General features: G+C 34.5%; 1 protein-coding gene across 1 annotated transcript in view; it reads left to right on the top strand.

Annotated features, from left to right (window-relative positions):
- Positions 1-11: 11 nt before the first annotated feature.
- Positions 12-19,530, top strand: part of PARG (poly(ADP-ribose) glycohydrolase) — a 116,396-nt gene continuing 96,877 nt past the window's right edge. The window contains exons 1-6 of the mRNA XM_051981866.1: positions 12-550; positions 2,418-2,481; positions 5,746-6,714; positions 13,949-14,132; positions 15,539-15,661; positions 15,803-15,886. Coding sequence (XP_051837826.1) covers positions 298-550; positions 2,418-2,481; positions 5,746-6,714; positions 13,949-14,132; positions 15,539-15,661; positions 15,803-15,886 — 1,677 coding nt within the window. The 5' untranslated portion in view covers positions 12-297. The remainder of the gene's footprint in view (positions 551-2,417; positions 2,482-5,745; positions 6,715-13,948; positions 14,133-15,538; positions 15,662-15,802; positions 15,887-19,530) is intronic.

The following is a 19,530-nucleotide window of genomic DNA, read 5'->3' on the forward strand; positions in this document are numbered from 1 at the left end:
AGTTCCGTAGGCGCAAAAGTGAAGGCATCCGAAGTCGTCGCTGCTGCTTCTGCTGAGGGGTCAGGAACTGTTGTGGGGAAGAGAATTTAAGAAACGCAAAGCTCTCAGTGCCCTGGGAGGGCCGAGAGAGTCATTTAAAGAGGTGAAGAGGGTGCGAGGACAGAGGCGCAGGAGAGGGCATGGTGTGGTGTGGGAGAGCCGGCCGCCCGCCCCCACCCGCCATCGCCCCTCTCCGGCCGGGTGAATGAGGCTCTTCGTCCGGGCTTGCCCGGGGGCTGCGCGCCGTGGGACCCCAGCATGAGTGCGGGCCCCGGCTGCAAACCCTGCAGGAAGCGAGCCCGCTGCGGCGTCTCTAAATCGCCGCCGCCCGCAACCTCCGGTCCCCTGAACCAGTCCGGAGGAAAGAGACAGGTGTCGGCCCCTGAGGCCGTCCTGGGGCAGACCGTCCTGTTCCCTCTTTGGTCGAGGACGCCGTCGTCTTCATTCGTCGGCTCCCCGGGACCAACAACGTCTGGGCCACACGGCATCTGCGGCAAGTTGGGGAACAAAGGTGGGTGCCCCGGGCCCAGGACCTTCTTTTCCCGCTTCGATCTGACACTGTTTAGGGGATTCGGCGGAGGACGCGCAGGCTCCGTTTTGGGCTGACGCCGGGTTCCCTTTTGCTGTCCCGAGGTCATTTCTTAATGATGAAAGACCTTCTCGAGATGAAGGAAGAGATTTCTGGGGTTTTACTGGACAGATTTGGGAGGAAATTCCCTTTTTGTCCACATTTTTGAGAATTTGGCTTCACTTGGACAGGGAATGCCTTTAGGATGAGGGAAAAACATTTAGCTGATGTTTTGCATTAACAACCAGCTCTAGGAAGGCTCCTGTAATTTTTATGTAGTTGAAATTTATTTTCTAACCTGTGAAACCCCAAGAAAAGAATGACATGATATACATACATATTTTTTGCTGAGGCAATTGCAATTAAGTGACTTGCCCAGGGTCACACAGCTAGCAAGTGTTAAGTGTCTGAGACCAGATTTGAACTCAGGTCCTCCTGACTTAAGAGCTGGTGCGCTATCCACTGCAACAACTAGCTGCCCCGTCCTTATTCTTTATAAATTGTTCGGTCTCTGAAAATCACTTGCTGGCAGGAAAACCAAGGGCTGGGAACCTTTCATTGTAGTTGGGAATGTGAAACTAAATGAAACAATGATGAAACCTTTCTATAAAGAAGAACATGAGATTCTTTATGGCTTAAAAATACTTTTAGATGCAGTGTACTTTTCTTTCTCTCAATAGGACTCTTATTTTCCAATTTCATGTAAAGAAAATTTCCAACATTCATTTTTGTAAGATTTTGAGCTCCAAGTTTTTTTTCTCCTCCCTTCTCTAAGATAGCAAGCAATCTGATGTTATGCCTAGTATTTTTTTTTTAAAGAGATTATTCGATATATATATATGTATATATATATATATATATATATATATATATAAAATGAGATAAGGGAAAGCAGCTTTTTTTTTTTTTTTTTAATGTTGCTTTCTTATGTCATTCTTTCAGGGTATGATTGTTACCAAAGGAATAGAAATTTGGCTGTTGATTTTGCTGTTTATGATATAGTAAGACGGTAGATGCCTCTTACTGCAAGTCTCAAATTCAAACTATCTTTTACTGTTGCATAATCAAGTAGAATGTAAACTCCAAGGATTCAGCAGCTATTTTTCATTTTTGTCTTTATGTTCCCAAAGTTTACAAGATATAGTGAAGTAATGGGTAAGAAGACCATGGCTTAAGTTCTGTCTCCATCCCCATAACTTGGTTGCCATAGGCAAGTTGCTTAATCTCTTGATGTCCAACAATTAAGTTTCAGGAAAGAGGTATAATTGTGATAGTGAAAGGAGTTTCTACACCAGAAGTTTCCTGTACTGGTGAAAATACTGATCAGGACCAAGACTAATCTCTGGTACTTAATATAGTACCTTACAGTAATTTATAAATGTTTTTTGGAATGAATTAAATCTTCAGCTACCCCCCTTTTTTTTAGTTTGCCAAATGACAAGATGCTTAATAAACAATTATATATGCCTGTCTGAAGATATTGATGTCTGTACAGCATTCATTATCAAATTTTCTTAAATTGAATTTTTCTCCCCATGTTGTTTTACTTGATTTCTACAGCAACTCGTTAAGTACTTAGTTATGCTATATCCTTTTTGTACAGACAAAACAGTTTCAGAAAGATTAAATGATTTACTCATAGTCAAACAGCTGTTGGTAAAGAGTTGAACTGAGGTCTCTTCTGATTCTAGGTTCAGCTCATTTGATGCTGCAATCATGATCTTAAAGTACATTTATATCTACTGTTAATATGAGTTATGGCTTAGACCAATTACGAGATATATAAATTAATGCTTAATCTTTTTTCTAGCTTTCAAACAAAAGACAATTACCAATTGGGTGGACACTAAAGAATTCAACACAGGGTCAAAAAGGTATGTGATTTTTATTGTGAACTAGATTAAAAGAACAAATCTTTAGTAATAAGATAGGAAAATTTCAAGAGATGTAGTTGCTGGATAATTCATAATTTTATTAATTATGATTAGTAGATAATGAATAAAATGATCATTATGCTCTCTTGTACCCAAGAAGCTCCTCAGACTTATATGTCCTTAGAAGAGTTGGGATTTCCTGACAGGTAGAAATGAACAATTAATCAGAGAATAAATCTTAAAATGAGAGTTAGACCTATTCTAATGAAGAACTGGAAGACGTTGATCACTTTACTGCTAGATATACAGACCCACCCTTAGCTTCCTACAATCTAGACAAAGTAATTTTTATACTTTACCCTACAGTCTACTCCTCAGGCTTGTCTGAGTAGAACACAAAGGGCTGGAATTTACCCAGAATTGTATTTTTTTTTGTAAAATTATCTAGTTGGGTAAGGTAAGAATTCCCCCTAGCTAAGGTAGGATAAGTAAGTGGGGTAGAGTTTTTTTAGTCTAAGTCAGAAATTTCCTTAAGAGACTGGACTTTGAATGAAGAAATAGAAAGGAAAAAACTTGCAATTCCCCAGGTTAATTGGACATTTTATATTACATATAATGTATAATATGCGTTATGTGATTTATATCACATAATAATTTTGTTGCAGGTAAAATAAATGAGCTTTACAGAATTAAATATGTATATACTGAATAAATACATATTGAACACATATATCATAAAAGTTTTCTTTGTCATTGTTCCTGCTTCTGGTCCTCCCTGACTGCCCTTTCTGTTCTTCTCCACCATCTATATACTAACAGTTCTTACTGGAAGTCATACTAATCCTAATTCAAAGAATACCTTAAAATTGCTTTAAATTTATTTTCTTCACAAATACTTATTTGGCAGTTATATCCCACATTTGTCTGAAGGTTTCTTGTAGGCAACTTAGGGGAGGGGAGGGAGCAGTGAATAGAACCTTGGGCCTGAAATCAGGAAGGTCTAAGTTCAAATTTGACCCCAAGACTATGATTACTAGCTGTGTGATTGGGTAAGTCATCTTGCTTCTGCTTGCCTCGGTTTTCTCAACTGTAAAATGGGGATATAAATAGCATTTATTTCCCAGGCTTGTTGTAAGGTTCAAATCAGATAATATTTATAAGGCAGTTAGTATAGTGCTTGGCACATAAAACAGGCACTTATTATTTATTTCTGTCCTTTCTTCTATCTGTCCTTAGACAGGAGATGCTCTTGGGGGACAAGTTTAGTTTAGGACTCCGTCTCATCATTTGTTATTTATTATATTAACCAATCACCTTTAACAGATAAGTATCCGCTAATAACCCTTTTATACAGGAGACCTTATTTTGTCTGAGGATATGGAAAGAAGATATTATTTCCTAACCCCTTTCTTGCTCCCCCCTCCATTTTCAGTCTTATCAGCTACTCTAATCTTCCAGTAAGATCTTCTAGTTATAAAAAGTAGGCAAAAGGAGATACAAATTCTGGTATATGTTCCTGGGATCATACAGTCCTATATATGTCCCAGGTGCCAAAACTGACAGCATTTTGTGAAATAATAATTGGTTGGGAGCAAAAGGCTTGAATCAGATTGCCAATAGGAAGAATATCCATCCAAGAGTATTCATTCTTTTAGGCTAAAATTATTTCTTAGAGGAGAGGCAATATAGGATGATGTAGATGGATAAACATGCAGGTTGACAAGAGCCCAGCTCAGTTGTATAGCTGCTTTCTTTTCACTCCATTTAGTTTGATAGCTTATTCCTCTGATTATCTTTCTACATATATTTGTATGTCTCTAATTATTTTGACCACTTTTGTAACATTTATGTATCTCCTTTAGAGAACATGTCCTTGTTGTCGATTTGTATCACTAACACTAAAAAATATTAAGTAACTAAAACATGCAAAGGTGTATAATAAATATTGTAGAAGATAGCAGTGATTAGTAAAATATTAGTGAGGCCCTTACTTCAAGCAATTTACAAATCTATTTAATTGCAACCATGTAAGTTAGTACTAGATTATAAATATATTTTTGTTCCAGTTTTTTGTTGATTAGATTGTAAATTCCTTGTGATAAGGCATTATGCTTTATGCCTGAAGTATGATATTATCTCTAATGAAAGGCAAGGCACCATAGTGAGTACTCCAAAAATAATTTTTTTAAAACTTTTTTTTTGGAGGGGGCAGGGCATTTGGGGTTAAGTGACTTGCTCTGGGTCATATAGCTAGCAAGTGTTAAGTGTTTGAGACAGAATTTGAACTCAGATACTTCTAACTTCAGGGCTGATGCTATCTATACTGTTCTATCTAGCTGTCCCAGAAATAATTAAATATCAGTAAAACACAGACCTTACTCTTAAAGAGCATAAGAGAAATGATATATTTATGAAAAGCCATAAAGCAATCTGTGCTATGACATCTGCACAGAATTGACAGAAACAAAATGTAAGAATAGAAAAGAGGAAGAAAAACCTTCTAGATGGTGGTTTAGGTATGAGGGAAGACTTAGATCAAGATCATTTGAGTGAGGTCTTGAAGGATTGATAAGATTTTAAACGGAAATTGGAGAGAGTAAAGTGATTGTTCTAGCATTGATTGGTAAAGAATGAAGGTGGGAAAATAATTATTTGGGGGAATAGCAAATTCCTTAAAATACAGGGAGAGCATCTAAGATTAGGTTAAAAATGTAATTTGGTTCTGGATAATATAAAAAACCTAGAGTACTAGGAGACCTTGACAATTTTTAAGTTAAATGAATGTGATATGAGTTACTGTCAGAAAAGGTAACTTGCATGGATTGGAGGTGAAGAACCTAATTGAGAGCCAATTGAACCAAGATAATATTTGCGTGAAAATTAGGATTTTTAAATCTAGTTAGAATGAGCTGGACTTGATAATTGAGGGTGGAGTCAAACTTGACTGAAGCATCAAGCATTGATGACTAGAGACATGATAGTGTCATGAATTCTTGAAGTTTTTTTTAAGTAGTAGTAGTAGTAGTAGCAGCAGCAGCAGCAATAGTAGTAGTTGTGATTGTAGTAGCAGCAGTAGTATTTAAATCACTTACAGACTAAGCATTTTCATATAGCTGAATGTTTAGAGATTGCTTAGTTTAAATTTCTGAGTGAAAATGCAAATTGTAAAAAGTTGAGTTTCTTTTTTGGCCCATTTGTAGATTGTTGATTATCTCATATGAGAAGTTTTATTTAATTTATGGGGTTTTTTTCCCTCCTTTGCAGTTTGCATAGTAAAGATACCATCAAAGCAGCAGTATCTAAGATGAGTTCTATACAGAAAGATAATTTTTTCCAACATAACATGGAGAAGTTAGAAAATGTTTCTCAGCTGAGCCATGCTAAGTCATCTCAAGATAAAAGTACAAAGCATTTCAACCATCCTCTGACGTCCAGTACCTGTAAGTTACAAAGTGAAGGAAATCAAAGGGAGCCTTTGGAAACTGAACCCCAGAAAGTAACTCTCGTGGCAGATCAATTTAGAAATGCTAATGTGGATCAATCACCCCAAAGTGATGATCAAATTCATCTAGATTGTGAAGAAGATAGAGACAATCGGCAGCTTTTACTGACACCTGTAAAGATGGCAAATTCTAAGCAGCCTATGAAAGATGTACAACTAGGAGAGGCCTCAAGCAGCCTGCAGCCCAGTAAGCCTATCCATGGCACTAGTGCAGATAGTCAGCAGGAAGAGATAGATGTTGTTCCTGAGAGTCCATTGTCAGATGTTGGTGGTGGTGATGTTTTACCTGATCAGAAAAATGATGAGATGAGCAGACAAGAAAGTCCTGCAGAGTCTCCACTTGAGAAAGAAAGTGAACCAGAGTCCCCAATGGACGTTGATAATTCTAAGAATAGTTGTCAGGATTCAGAGGCAGAAGAAGAAACGAGCCCATGTTTTGAAGAACAAGAAGTTGGTAATTCCTCTAAAGCAGCAAACAAATCATCCAAATTTCAAACAGGAGAGAATAAAATTGAATGTAAAAAACAGCACTCTACTAGGGTATATGAAGATAGTGGATCGAGCCTTCAGTTAGAAGGAGTAGAGAGTCCCACTGAAGAGGATCATTTACCCTCCAAATCCCCTACTATTATTGGTCTGAATGTGGAATGCAAAGGCCCCAAGCAAGCTGGGAGAAAGGATTCTAAAATAACAGATCACTTCATGAGAATGCCTAGAGGAGAGGACAAAAGGTAATCTTTCCCATTCCTTATATACTCAGAACTTAGCTCAGTATTGGGAACTTAATAAGTGCTTGTCGACTGACTGAATTCCGTGCAGGACGTTTTTGTAATTTTATAAGTAAGCTAAACAGAATTGTTATGTTGAAATAGAGATACCTTGGTCTGTCAGATTAGGTCAATTAAATACATTGTTTTAAATTTAAATTCTCACTAAAAAGTAAATTCATTTTGGAAGTTAGATATTTTCCTCAATATTTATTTATTTTTATTTTTAATGTAAATTAATACACTTAGAAATTAAGTAACCTACATAGGTTTAAATACTGATGTGTTTGAAAAAAATTAGTCCTGGTCATTAAATTGTGTATTGTTCAATTTAATATATTTTAATTTTTAAACATCCTCTAAAATCGACGTAATCTATAGTTACTATAGGAGACCTGGAAGAATGGTTTGTTAAGGGTTGGGGGTTGGTTGTTTTCTTTTGTTCTCAAAAAGGACCAAAGTGACAGCATTGTGTTGGGATCAAAGTACACTGTATCCTTCTGGGGATGATCAGCTCAAAATGAGCTTGGAAGATTGTACCATCCGTCAGCCACAAATAGACCATATGAACATTTGGAATTAAGCTATCTCTAAAATTTGCGCATTTCATATTTCCTTTGAGTTACTGCAGTTCTGTTATGCTCATAGAACATAATACCTTCTTTGATGCAGGCATGCCATACTGGGCAGTGTTGTGCCAGTGTCTCCCATACTCACAGTTGATTCAAAAGTTCTTTAGAGAGTCTTTGAGAATGTCCTTGTGTCATTTCTTTTTACTTCATGTGAATGCTCCCTTGTGTGAGTTTTCCATAAAATAGTCTTTTAGGCAAATACATGTTTGGCATTCAATCATTGTGGCCTCTTAGATTTGTGTCCTCTGCAGTAGGATTTGAATGCTTGGCAATTCATCCCAAGAAAGTATCTCAGTGTCTGGTGCCTTATCTTGCCAGATGGTTTTCAGAATCTTCCTGTAACAATTCAAATGGAAGTGATTCAATTTCCTGGCATGGCACTGATATATTGTTCAGGTTTCTCAGCCATATAACACATTGGTCAGAACAAGGACTTTGTAGACCTTCAGTTTGGTATGCAGTCTAACATTACTCTTCTCTCATACTTTCAGAGTGCCCCAAACACTAGAGCTTGCTCTATCAATGCATGCCTCATCTTTATTAGATAGCATCTGCTACTAGTACTGTAGTCAAGTGTTAATAACTTATGACAGTTGAATATTTCTCTTTGAGTTTGACACTATTACTATCAGAATGAATAGAATCCTGGACCAGGAGTCAGGAAGATCTAAATTCAAATATGGCTTGAGGCTCTTACTAGTTGTATGATCCTGGCCAAGTCACTTAATTGTTCTTAAACTCATTTAGCTTATTTGCAAAAAAGATGGAATTTGATTCAGTGACCTTTAAGATTCGTTCTAGTTTTAAAGATGTAAAACTGTGATTTGACAATATTCAGCCTTTATCAGGAGGAGACTACTTCTATTTATCAATTCCTTCTAAGACATGTTATGCTTCTGGAATATATAAAGTTAAGGTGGGACTATTTCAATAACTTGTAGGCTTTGTTGTTTAGTCTTTTGTTGTGTATGATTCTTCTTTGCCCTATTTAGAGTTTTCTTGGTAAAGATGCTGACTAGAACAGGAAACTGAGACAAACAGGGCTGTGATTTACATACTACTAATATGTCTCAGGTCGAGTTTGAAGTCAGAGAGGTGAGACTTCCTGACTCCAGGTTTGGTGCTCTATTAACTTGCACCATTTAGCTGACCTATTTTTGCTCAACACTTATCAAATCTTGGCTTCCAGGTAGTCACTGTATCACAATATAATCCAGGTACCTACTGTTTTTTGCATAGTCAACACTTTGTTGCTGACAGGTACACAGTCTGGCTTAGTGATTCATCAATTTGAACTACTACTACATTTATTCTAGCACAGACTTCTGCTTAGCTTTTGCTGCTAGCTTAGCTCCATTTGTGAGGAGAGAAAAGGGATTAATGAAGAAGAAAGGGAAGTGGTGGCTGGAAAATTAGGTCATTAGGACTTCTTTGGTCCTGCATATGAAGTAGAAAGCAACCCTGGTCAGATTTTATCATAGCTTGTCTTTTAAAAAAATTATTTACTTTTAATACAGATTGCTTTATGAATTATTGGGAGAGAAAAATCAGAGCAAAAGGGAAAAAAACCATGGGGGGGGGGAACCTAAAAAAAGAAGTAAATGTAGCACATGTTGATTTATATTTAATCTTCATAGTTTTTTTTTTTTTTGAATGCAGATGGCATTTTCTGTCCAAAGTCTATTGGGATTGCTTTGGGTCACTGAACCACTTTCATAGTTGATCACACATTCTTGCTATTATTACATACAGTGTATTCCTGGTTCTTCTTGTTTCACTTAACATCAATTCATGTCAATCTTTTAAAAAATCAGCTTGTTCATCATTTTTTATAGAACAATAATATTACCAAAAGGTGTTCAGTCCTTCTGCAAATAATGGGCATCTACTCTTTTTCCAGTATTTTGTTACCATGAAAAGAGCTGCTACAAACATTTTTGCACATGTGGGTCCTTTTCCGTCCTTTTTGATTTCCATGGGATATAGACTCTGTAATGACACTACTGAATCAAAGGGTATGCAGTTTGATAGATAGACCTTTGGGCTTAGTTCCAGATTGCTCTCCAGAATGATTAGATCTTTTCACAACTTCACCAACAATGGATTAGCATACCGGTTTTCCCATATTCCCTCCAACATTTATCATTATCTTTTCCTGTTATCTTAGCCAATCTGTGAGAGGTTTGAAGTGGTACTTGAGTAATGTTTTAATTTGCATTTCTCCAATCAAGAGTGATTTAGAACATTTTTTCATATGACTATAGATGGCTTTAATTTCTTCATCTGAAATTTGTTCATATCCTTTGACCATTTATCAGTTGGGGAATGACTTGTATTTTTTTTTTTTTTAATTAATTTAACACACTTCTTTATATATATTAGAAATGAGATCTTTAAAAGGAATAGTGGCTGTAAAGATTTTTTTTCCCAGTTTTGTACTTGCCTTTTAATATTATTTTAAATTTAATGTAATCAAACTTGTCCATTTTGCCTTTCATAATGTTCTCTAGTTCTTCTTTGGTCATACATTCTTCCTTTCTCCAGAGATCTGATAGGTAAATTATCCCTTGTTCTCCTAATTTGTTTATGGATGGCATCATCCTTTATGCCCAAATTATGTACCCATTTGGACCTTATTTTGGTATGGGATGTGAGATGTAGGTCTATGTCAAGTTTCTGACATTATTTTCCAATTTTCCCAAGCAATTTTTCTCAAATAGTGAGTTCTTATTCCAGAAGCTGGAGTTTGGGTTTTTTTTTTTTTTTTAAACTATATCAACATAGGCCTTGATTGTTGTATTGTATGTATCTAATCTATTCCACTGATCCACCACTCTATTTCTTAGCCAGTACCATATGATTTTGATGACTGTTTTAGTTTTAGATTTGGTACCATCTTTGTATTTTTTAAAAATTAATTCCTTGATATTCTTGACCTTTTGTTCTTCCAGATGAATTCTGCTATTATTTTTTCTAGCTCTATAAAATAATTTTTTGGCAGTTTGATCGGTTTGGCACTGAACAAGTAAGACCAATTTAGGCAGAATTCTCATTTTTATTATATTAGCTTGGCCTAGCCATGAACAAATGATATTTTTTGAATTGTTAATATCTGACTTTGTGTGAAAATTGTTTTGTAATTGTGTTCATATAATTCTTGGGTTTGTCTTGGCAGGTAAACACCCAAATAATTAATTTTGTCTGTAGTTATTTTAAATGGAATTTCTCTTCCTGTCTCTTGCTGATGGGTTTTGTCAGTGATATATAGAAATGTCGATGAGTTGTGTGAACTTATTTTATGCTCTGCTAAACCTATGAATTGTTTCCAGTAGATTTTTGGATGATTTTTTTTTTTTTTTAGGAGTTTCTAAGTATATCATCATATCATCTGCAAAGAGTGAAAGTTTTACTTCATCATTGACTATGAAATTCCTTTTCTTTCTGTTTTCTCATTGCCAAAATCAACATTTATGATACAATGTTGAGTAATAGTGGTGATAATGGGCATCCTTGTTTCATCCTTGATCTTATAAATATATATAATATGTATATATTTAATAAACATATTATATATTTATTAACATATTAATTTTATACATAACATTATATATTATATGTAATTAATATATTTCAATAAATATATGTAAATACGTACAAATAATGCTTACTGTTGATTTTATATACTGCTTATTATTTTAAGAAAAGCTTTATTCCTATGCTCTCTGGTGTTTTGGTTTTTAGTTTCAATTTTATTACTCTCTCCTTTGAGTTTCAGAATTTCTAATTTGGTATTAGGGTTTTTAAATGTTTTCTTTTTCTAACTTTTAGTTGCAGGCCCAATTCACTGACTTCCTCTTTCTCTGCTTTATTCATGTAGCTATTTAGAGATACAAAATTTCCCCTAAGAACTGCTTTGGCTGCATCCCATAGGTATTGGTATGTTGTCTTATTGTCATTCTCTTGGATGAAATTATGGATTGTTTCTCTGATTTGTTGTTTGACTCACTTATTTTTTTTAGAATTAAATTATTTAATTTCCAATTGGTTTTTAATATATCTTTCCCTGCCCCTTTATTGAATATAATTTTTATTGCATTGTTGTCTGAAAAGAAACATTTACTATTTCTGCCTTTCTGCATTTGATTGTGAGGCTTTTATGGCCTAATACATGGTCAGTTTTTATGTGGGTGTCATGTACTATGGAGAAAAAAATGTATTCCTTTCTGTCCCTATTCAGTTTTCTCCAGAGGTCTATCATATCTAGGTCTTCTAGGATTCTGTTAACCTCCCTTGTTTCTTTTTTATTTATTTTGTGGTTAGAATTTTCTTATTCTGAAAAGGGAAGATTGAGGTCCCCCTGTAGTATAGTTTTGCTTTCTTTTTTTTCCTGTAACTGACTTAAAATCTTCTGTAGAAATTTGCCTGCTCTATACTTGGTACATATACATTTAGTATGGTTGCTATTTCATTGTTTACAGTACCTTCTTATCAAGATGTACTTTCTTTCCTTATCTCTTTTAATTAGATCTATTTTTACTTTTTATTTTATCTGAGATCAGAATTACTACTCCTGTTTTTTGTTTTTTTTTTTTTTTTACTGTAGCTAAAGCATAATAAATTTGTTCTATTCTTTATGTCTCATTGTCAGCTGTGTTTCTTGTAAACAACATATTATAGGATTCTGTTTTTTAATCCACTCTGCTATTTGCTTCCCTTTATGAGAGAGTTTATCCCATTCACATTAACAGTTATTATGATTAATAGCTCTGTATTTCCCTCATTGTATATTCTTTCCTGTGTATACTTTTGTTCTTTCTACCCTGTCCTTAATAATATTTTTCTTTACCCATCCCACCCACTACCTTACCTTCTACTGCCTCTCCCCCTTCTCTTATTAGTTTTTTTTTTTTTTTTTGATCCATCTCACCCACTGCCTTATCGTCTATCATCCCTTGCCCTTTTCCCTAGTATTTCTGCGCTCTCGTGCTCGCTCGTTCTCTCTTCCTCTCCCTCTTCTTCCCTCTCCCTCTCTCCTCTATCCTGCCTTTCCCTTTTTCTTTCCTCTTTTGACTCCTGCTTCTTTGTAGGGTTAGATAAATTTCTATGCCCAACTGAATGATTATTATTTCCTCTTAGAACTCAAAATGCTGAGATCAAGCTTCAGACAATGTTCATCTCCCTTTCCTTTTCCCCTTCTATTGTAGGTCTTTTGTGCCTCTTCATGTAAACTAATTGTCCCTTTTTTTCCCCTTGAGATTGTAATTCTGAAGTTTCACAACAATGTTCCTTGGGGTTTTCCTTGTAGGATCTCTTTCTAGAGGTAATTCATGGATTCTTTCAATGAGTATTTCCTTGTTTGCTTCTAGAATATTGGGGCAGTTTTCCTTAATGATCTCTTGAAGAATGCTATCCAGGCTCTTTTTTTTGATCTTGGCCTTCAGATAGGGCAATAATTTTTAAATTGTCTCTTCTAGATCTATTTTCCAGGTCGGCTTTTTTTCCAATGAAGTATTTCATATTTTCTTTCATTTTTGTTTTTGTTGTTGTTGTTGTTGTTCTTGTTCTTGACAGATTCTTGCTCTCATAGAATCATTAGCTTCTGTTTGCCCCGTTGTAGTTTTTAATGTGTGATTTTCTTCAGTTAGCTTTTATATTTCCTATTCCATTTGATTAATTTACTTTTGAAGGGTTTTGTTTGTTTGTTTGCATTTGGCCAATTGCATTTTTTAAGGAATTGTTTTCTGAGGACATTTTTTTTCCTTCCTTTTCCAAATTGTTGACTCTTTGCATGCATACCTCTCATTTCTTTTCTCATTTTTTTCTTCTACCTCTCTCATCCACCTTTTGAAGTCTTTTATGAGCATTTCCAAGAAGTCTCTTTGGGCTTGAGATCAATTTATCTCACTCTTTGAGATTTCCTCTGTGGACGCTAGAGCTTCCTGTGCAGCTTTAAACCTTGGCTTTGAGCACAGGGGGCCTCTTGTGTTTGCAGGGAGTAGCTTTGCCTGCTCTTTTCAGGAAACATCCTGGTTTCCTAGAGCTTCTCTTCTAATCTGGAACTTGAAGCTGCTCTACTGATTAACATCTTTATTGAATCAGGACTGAGGGTCTCAATTTCTGATTTGCTGTGATTAAGACCTTCTAACTGGCTTTCCCAGAGTCTGAGCTGGCTTAAGTATCCTTTTCATCCCAGTGAAACTGACCTTTCTTGAAGTTTTTCGAATCTATCTTGAGCTAGAGAGTGGTTTTATTCCATCAGAGGCTTGGTGGTTTCATGTGGTTTTCAAGGGAAATTGGGAGAGCTCCGCAGCTTCCTGTCTTTATGCCACCATCTTAGCTCCATCCCAGAAGTCCAAAAAGAATTTTGAACATGTGTTTTCTCCCTTTCTTGAGACAGTAAACAATAACCATCTTTTTTAATCATTCCAGTTGGTTACTTGATAACAAGTAAAATTTTATCTGGCTACTAAGTTTTGGGACTTTTTTTTGGACTCACAGATTATACTTATTCAGATCTTTAGCATTTTTAGAAATAATTTGTGACAATTTGTTTTTCTTGATTTTAGAAAAGAACAATGTGAATTCAAACACCAAAGACCAGACAGGAAGATTCCCAAGTACATTCCACCTCATATTTCCCCAGATAAAAAATGGCTTGGAACTCCAATTGAGGAATTGAGAAGAATGCCTTTGTGTGGAGTTCGTCTTCCTCATCTGAGACACTCTGCAAATCATACAGTAACTGTTCGGGTGTGTCACTTTACCTGTAATGAGAAAAAACTGAAGAGCTTATTAAAATAGCTTAAGCCTTATCCTCATTGTTAAATTAGACCAAATGCATAAATGGTCTTGTTACAACTGTGTAGGATGTAGAAGTCATTGGTTAAGTACATGTAATAATTAAAATAACAGCTTAACTCAAAAAAGAAAAAAAGCAAGATAATTATTTCCTTAACTTTAACTTCTGAATTTAGAGAAGAAAAAGTTGAAATCCTTAATTTAAATATATTTTTAGCAAAGCTGAATTGAATGTCCTCCCTTAGGTTCCTTTTAGGACCCATGATATGATGTAATGCAATTACATTCATTATTTTTTCTTAAATTAAAAAAAAAAAAAAACTTCAAGAACTTATTCTGAAAATATTTTGTATTTTTACTTTTGTTGTTTTTAGTTCTTATTAGGAACATCAAAGGTCATTAAATATGTTACCTACTATAAAATTATGGTACATTAATGAGGCACTTGCTTGTATATGTAGTAGTATATTCAGATAACTTTTTATTGATGTATGTTTAATACTCCAATAATATAATAATTTCTTTACATAATGCTTATCTAAACTTTATCTCATGTAATGATCAAACATGTATAGTTCTGTATTAAAGTCACAAAATATTTGTAGTGTTGGAAATGAAAGAATCTGAAAAATTATGTAATGTGAGAAACATATCCGATATGTTAGAAACCCAAATAATTCCTGTTCTTGCCTATCAAATTATATAAAACATGTTCTTTAATCTTATTTTTTGCACTCTTTCATAGTTGATAAGCTTTTACTTTTGTTGATGACTTTTCAGAAAGTTCTTCAAAATTACACATCTTGTCAGGTAGTACATTTCCTGCCATATTGGAAGTGCTTAATTTTAGGCTATATGAGAACATTTCAGGTTGGTTGTAGAGCAGAGATTTTAAACACTTAATGCAGGTATCAGATTAAAACATAATGGGGAAATATTTTACAAAGTAAATAAAAATCCCATAGTGTGGATAATGTTAATATGTGGTTTTCTGAGTTAGTAGATGGTCCACAAGGGCTCTTTGTGTACATTTTCTACTTGAGTTTGAATACTGTAATAGAGGAAATTCAGACAATAAATTGAGGAGCTGGATTAAAATACTTTCAAGAATCCTATTATCTCTAGGATTCACCTTTTTACTATAGTTAATGTTTTTTAATTTAAAAACAACTTTCTCTATAAATGTGTGAGATTTACATAAAGATGCTGAATTGTTTTAAAGCTTTTTTGGGGTGTGATGGTGAGGGACTAAGCTTAGACCTTAATCTATATTGTTTAGTATTTACTCTTTAGGTTATTTTGTGAAAGGTGGATAAATGATTGTACACATTGCATTATGAATATTCTCTTTGTTGCAGGTAGATCTTTTGAAAGCTGGAGAAGTCCCTAAACCTTTTCCAACACATTATAGGGATTTATGGGATAATAAACATGTCAAAATGCCTTGCTCAGAACAAAATTTATACCCTGTAGAAGATGAGGTAAGAAAAAGAAGTGAAATTTTTAGGTATATGTATGAAAAAATTGTGCAGTATGTCTGTGTGTCTGGCCCATTTTTAAAACTAAGATACAAAAGAATGTGGACATCTTTGAAGTTAATCTTCCTTTCTTTTTTCCAAAAGAATGGCGAACGAACAGCAGGCAGTCGGTGGGAGCTCATTCAGACAGCACTCCTTAACAAGTTCAACCGTCCCCAAAATTTGAAGGTATGACCAATGTATGCTTGTTTTCTTTAATGGAGTTGTTGGTGACTATTCTGTACCTTTTAACTTTACACATTCTCCAGTGCTCCCTGACAACTTATTGTAAATGACTTAAATAAGTGCATCATTTATTTTGAAAGTTGTTTCTTTGAAGTGCCTCCACCCTCTTAAATGTGTTCTCTCTCTTTCTCTCTCTCTCCCCCTCCCTCCCCCTTTCACTATCTTTCCCTCCCTATTTTGTGCTTTATGATTTTATTATTAAAATTAACAGGAATATTAAGTGAATCCAAAAATCTGCCTCTACAAGGACAATTTCCATGAATAATGGAGATAATTTTCTAAGAACTGGAACATAGAATCATTTTTCACTGTTATTTTGGTTAGATTAATTTCAGGAACCAGTGAAAGCATTAGTTTGTCACTGGTACTAATTTAAATTAACCGAAGGAAACTCATTTCTAATCTTAACCGTCGTGGTAGATACAGACAGTCAGTGTTTAGTTTTTTTTTTTTAATACCTATAATTCAGTTAGCATTTATTGAGTGCCTCCTATGTGTATGCACTGTGCATACAGACAGAAATGAAACAGTTCCTAGTGCTTATTTGATAAGATACTCAGGGCCTTGTGATTTTTTTTTTTTAATAACATTTTTTTTTCTAATACATGTAAAGATAGTTTTCAACGTTTGCAAAACCTTGTATTCCAAATTTTTCTCCTTTCTCCATCTCTTCCCTTTACAAGACAGAAAGCAATCCAATATAGACTAGATGTGTAATTTTTCTAAATATATTTCTACATTGGTCATGCTGTTCAAGAAAAATCAGATCAAAAGAGGGAAAAAAAATGAGGAATTAAAAAAAGCCTAGTAAACAACGACAATAAAGGTGAAAATATTGTGCTTTGATCCACATTCAGTCGCCATAGTTCTCTCTCTGAATGTGGAAGGCACTTTTCATCACGTCTATTGGAATTGAATCACCTCATTATTGAAAAAGCCAAGATCATCACAGTTGATCTAATGGACTACTTTTAAATACTAATTCATTATCAATCCCTTTAGCAATTCTTTATGATGATCCATATGCAGAGACCTTGAGGTTTTTCCCTCAATAGAAGGCTCTTTTCATCCTAAGGAACACTTTAAATTCCATTTAATTGTCAGGTCGTCTCTTCAGATAACTTCATAGAAAAGGCTCGGTCTACCTGTCTGATCTTTGGAGAAGGGAGGAATTTATAACTAAAAAAAACTAGAAAACATTATGAAATGCAAAATGAATCCAAGATTAAAAGGGACCAGAAAGCTAGGGGAAAATGTTTACAGCCAGTGTTTATGATAAACACCTCCTTTCTAAGACATAGAAAACTGACTCAAATTTATAAAAATACATATCACTCCCTAATTGATAATTGGTCAAAATATCTGAATAGACAATAGTAGAAGGCATTAATTTATTGGATAAAAAAAGACTAGATGTCTTTTTGAGGGCATTGAAATTTTGAGTACTAGGTTTTGAATCTAAAAGCCAGGCTCACATCCAAATTCTAATGCTTATATGGTACTACAGTTTTTTCCTCAGATCTTGTTTCTTTTAATATCTGCCATATCTTGCTGTATCTACTTTTACAACATTTTTTGTGTCCAACCCTTTTCTCTATTCAGTCAGCTAATATCTTAGTTTCAGGCCCTTATTACCTCTTCTCTGTACTATTACAATAATCTTCTGATTAGTCTTCATGACTCAGGTCTCTCCCCCATCTAGACCATAATTCATATAAACTGCCGAAGGGATTATCATTAAGCACAGATATAACCATATTGTTGCTCTATTTAAATAACTCTAGTGGTTCCCTCTTATTTCTAGGATAAAATACAAATCAAGCACCATTCTGTCACTCTAATCTCAACTTTTTTTTTTTTTTTTTTTGCTGTGCTCTTTGGTAAAGCAAAGTATATTTCTCTCTGATCCTCACACATGGCTTACATCTTCTCTCTTGGTGCCTTTGCCCTGGGAATCCTCCATGCTTGGTATTGCTTTCCTTCTCATCTTAACTTTTACTTCCTTTAAGATCTCCAGAAGGTAGCATAGTATCTGGCACAAAGTTGGCATGTTCCAGATGCCTGTTCATTGATTTGTAAAGAGAGGAGATTAAACTAGATGTTTGCTAGGATTGCTTCTAGTTCTTAAGTCCTTTACTGTCTAAGTCTCCTCTTGGTTTTCATAGCTTTTTACCAGATATCCTTTGTTAATTTAAATAGTTTACAGCTTGGTGATTTATTATATGTTTTCTATCGTAAAAATGATTATATGCTGAAATATTGAATATCCACTGGTCTTTAGGTCATCAGTGTAGCATGATTGTGATGCTGGATTGCCTTGAAGGGCAAACATACAGTGCAAGCTCTGGTATATCCTTTCAAGGGAACACTTTGAACATGAGGTCAGGGATGATAGAATGATATATGTATATATTCACGTATATGTATATAAATACACATTTATTTTTGACTAAAGAAGACCAAAGAAAAGCTGAGTTACGAGAGTCTGTGCTCAGGTTGATAAATTTTTTTAGCTGTAGACACTCAATATAACTTGTTTTACTAAACTGTTAGTAAAAGTAAATGATCACACTGATGAAATTATAGATCCTTGAAGTAAAAAAAAAATGTGTTTCATAATAATGGAGTTTTGAGGTTTTATTCCTCAGAATTTTTATGTAATTATAATTTTGAGGTATTGGACATCATAGTAAAAATATTTTTACATCATAAATATTTAAAGTATTATATTAAAGTTCCATATCATAATAACAATTGTTGTTGTTATGTTTTAAGACAAATACCTACTATTTAAACTCATTGTGATAAATTAAGAGGATGTTGGTCTAAATTTAATTTCTTCCTCCCAATGATTTTAAATTCAGTATATCAAATTGCTCATTTTCTTCTTTATGCTAAAGGAACTATGAGAAAAACTAAACCCCTATTGATGAGCATGATGAGAAATACTCATTATGTAACTTACGTTATCAGATTAAGATGTCAGATGTCAGACTCATGGAAAAAAATATGTGCATGTGAAGGACAATTACCTCAATAGTTGAATAAAAACATTTTGGTTTTTTTAGAAATCATATAGTCAGTAATTACATAGATTAGGAAATTTTTTTTTTGAACTTCGAGTATTTATTATGAATTATGAGCAGAAAGAGTCCCTTGAATGCTGTCATAAAGGTAAAAAAAAATTTTGTATGTACTCCTTTGCAAGAAACCATATAGGCCAAGAAATTGATATTAAATATAGATTAATGATTTCTTTTCCATTACAGTCATACCACAACTTGTTCAACCATTGTTGAACGTCCTCTCAATTTCTGGTTCTTTGCCATCACAAAAAGATCCACTATACATTTTTTGGTACAGATATTTTCCTTTTTATTATTTATATCGTTGGGATACAGACCTGGTAGTGTATTGCTGGGTCAAAGGGTATGTACAGTTTTGTAGCCCTTTGGACATAGTCCAAATTGCTCTAGGAGTGAATTGAATCAGTTCACAGCTCCACCTACAGTGCATTAGTTAGCATCTCAGTTTTTCTACATTCCAATGTTTGTCGATTCTTTTTTCTGTTATATTAGCCAATCTAA

Source organism: Antechinus flavipes, chromosome 2, assembly GCF_016432865.1.
Source record: "Antechinus flavipes isolate AdamAnt ecotype Samford, QLD, Australia chromosome 2, AdamAnt_v2, whole genome shotgun sequence".
NCBI lineage: Eukaryota > Metazoa > Chordata > Mammalia > Dasyuromorphia > Dasyuridae > Antechinus > Antechinus flavipes.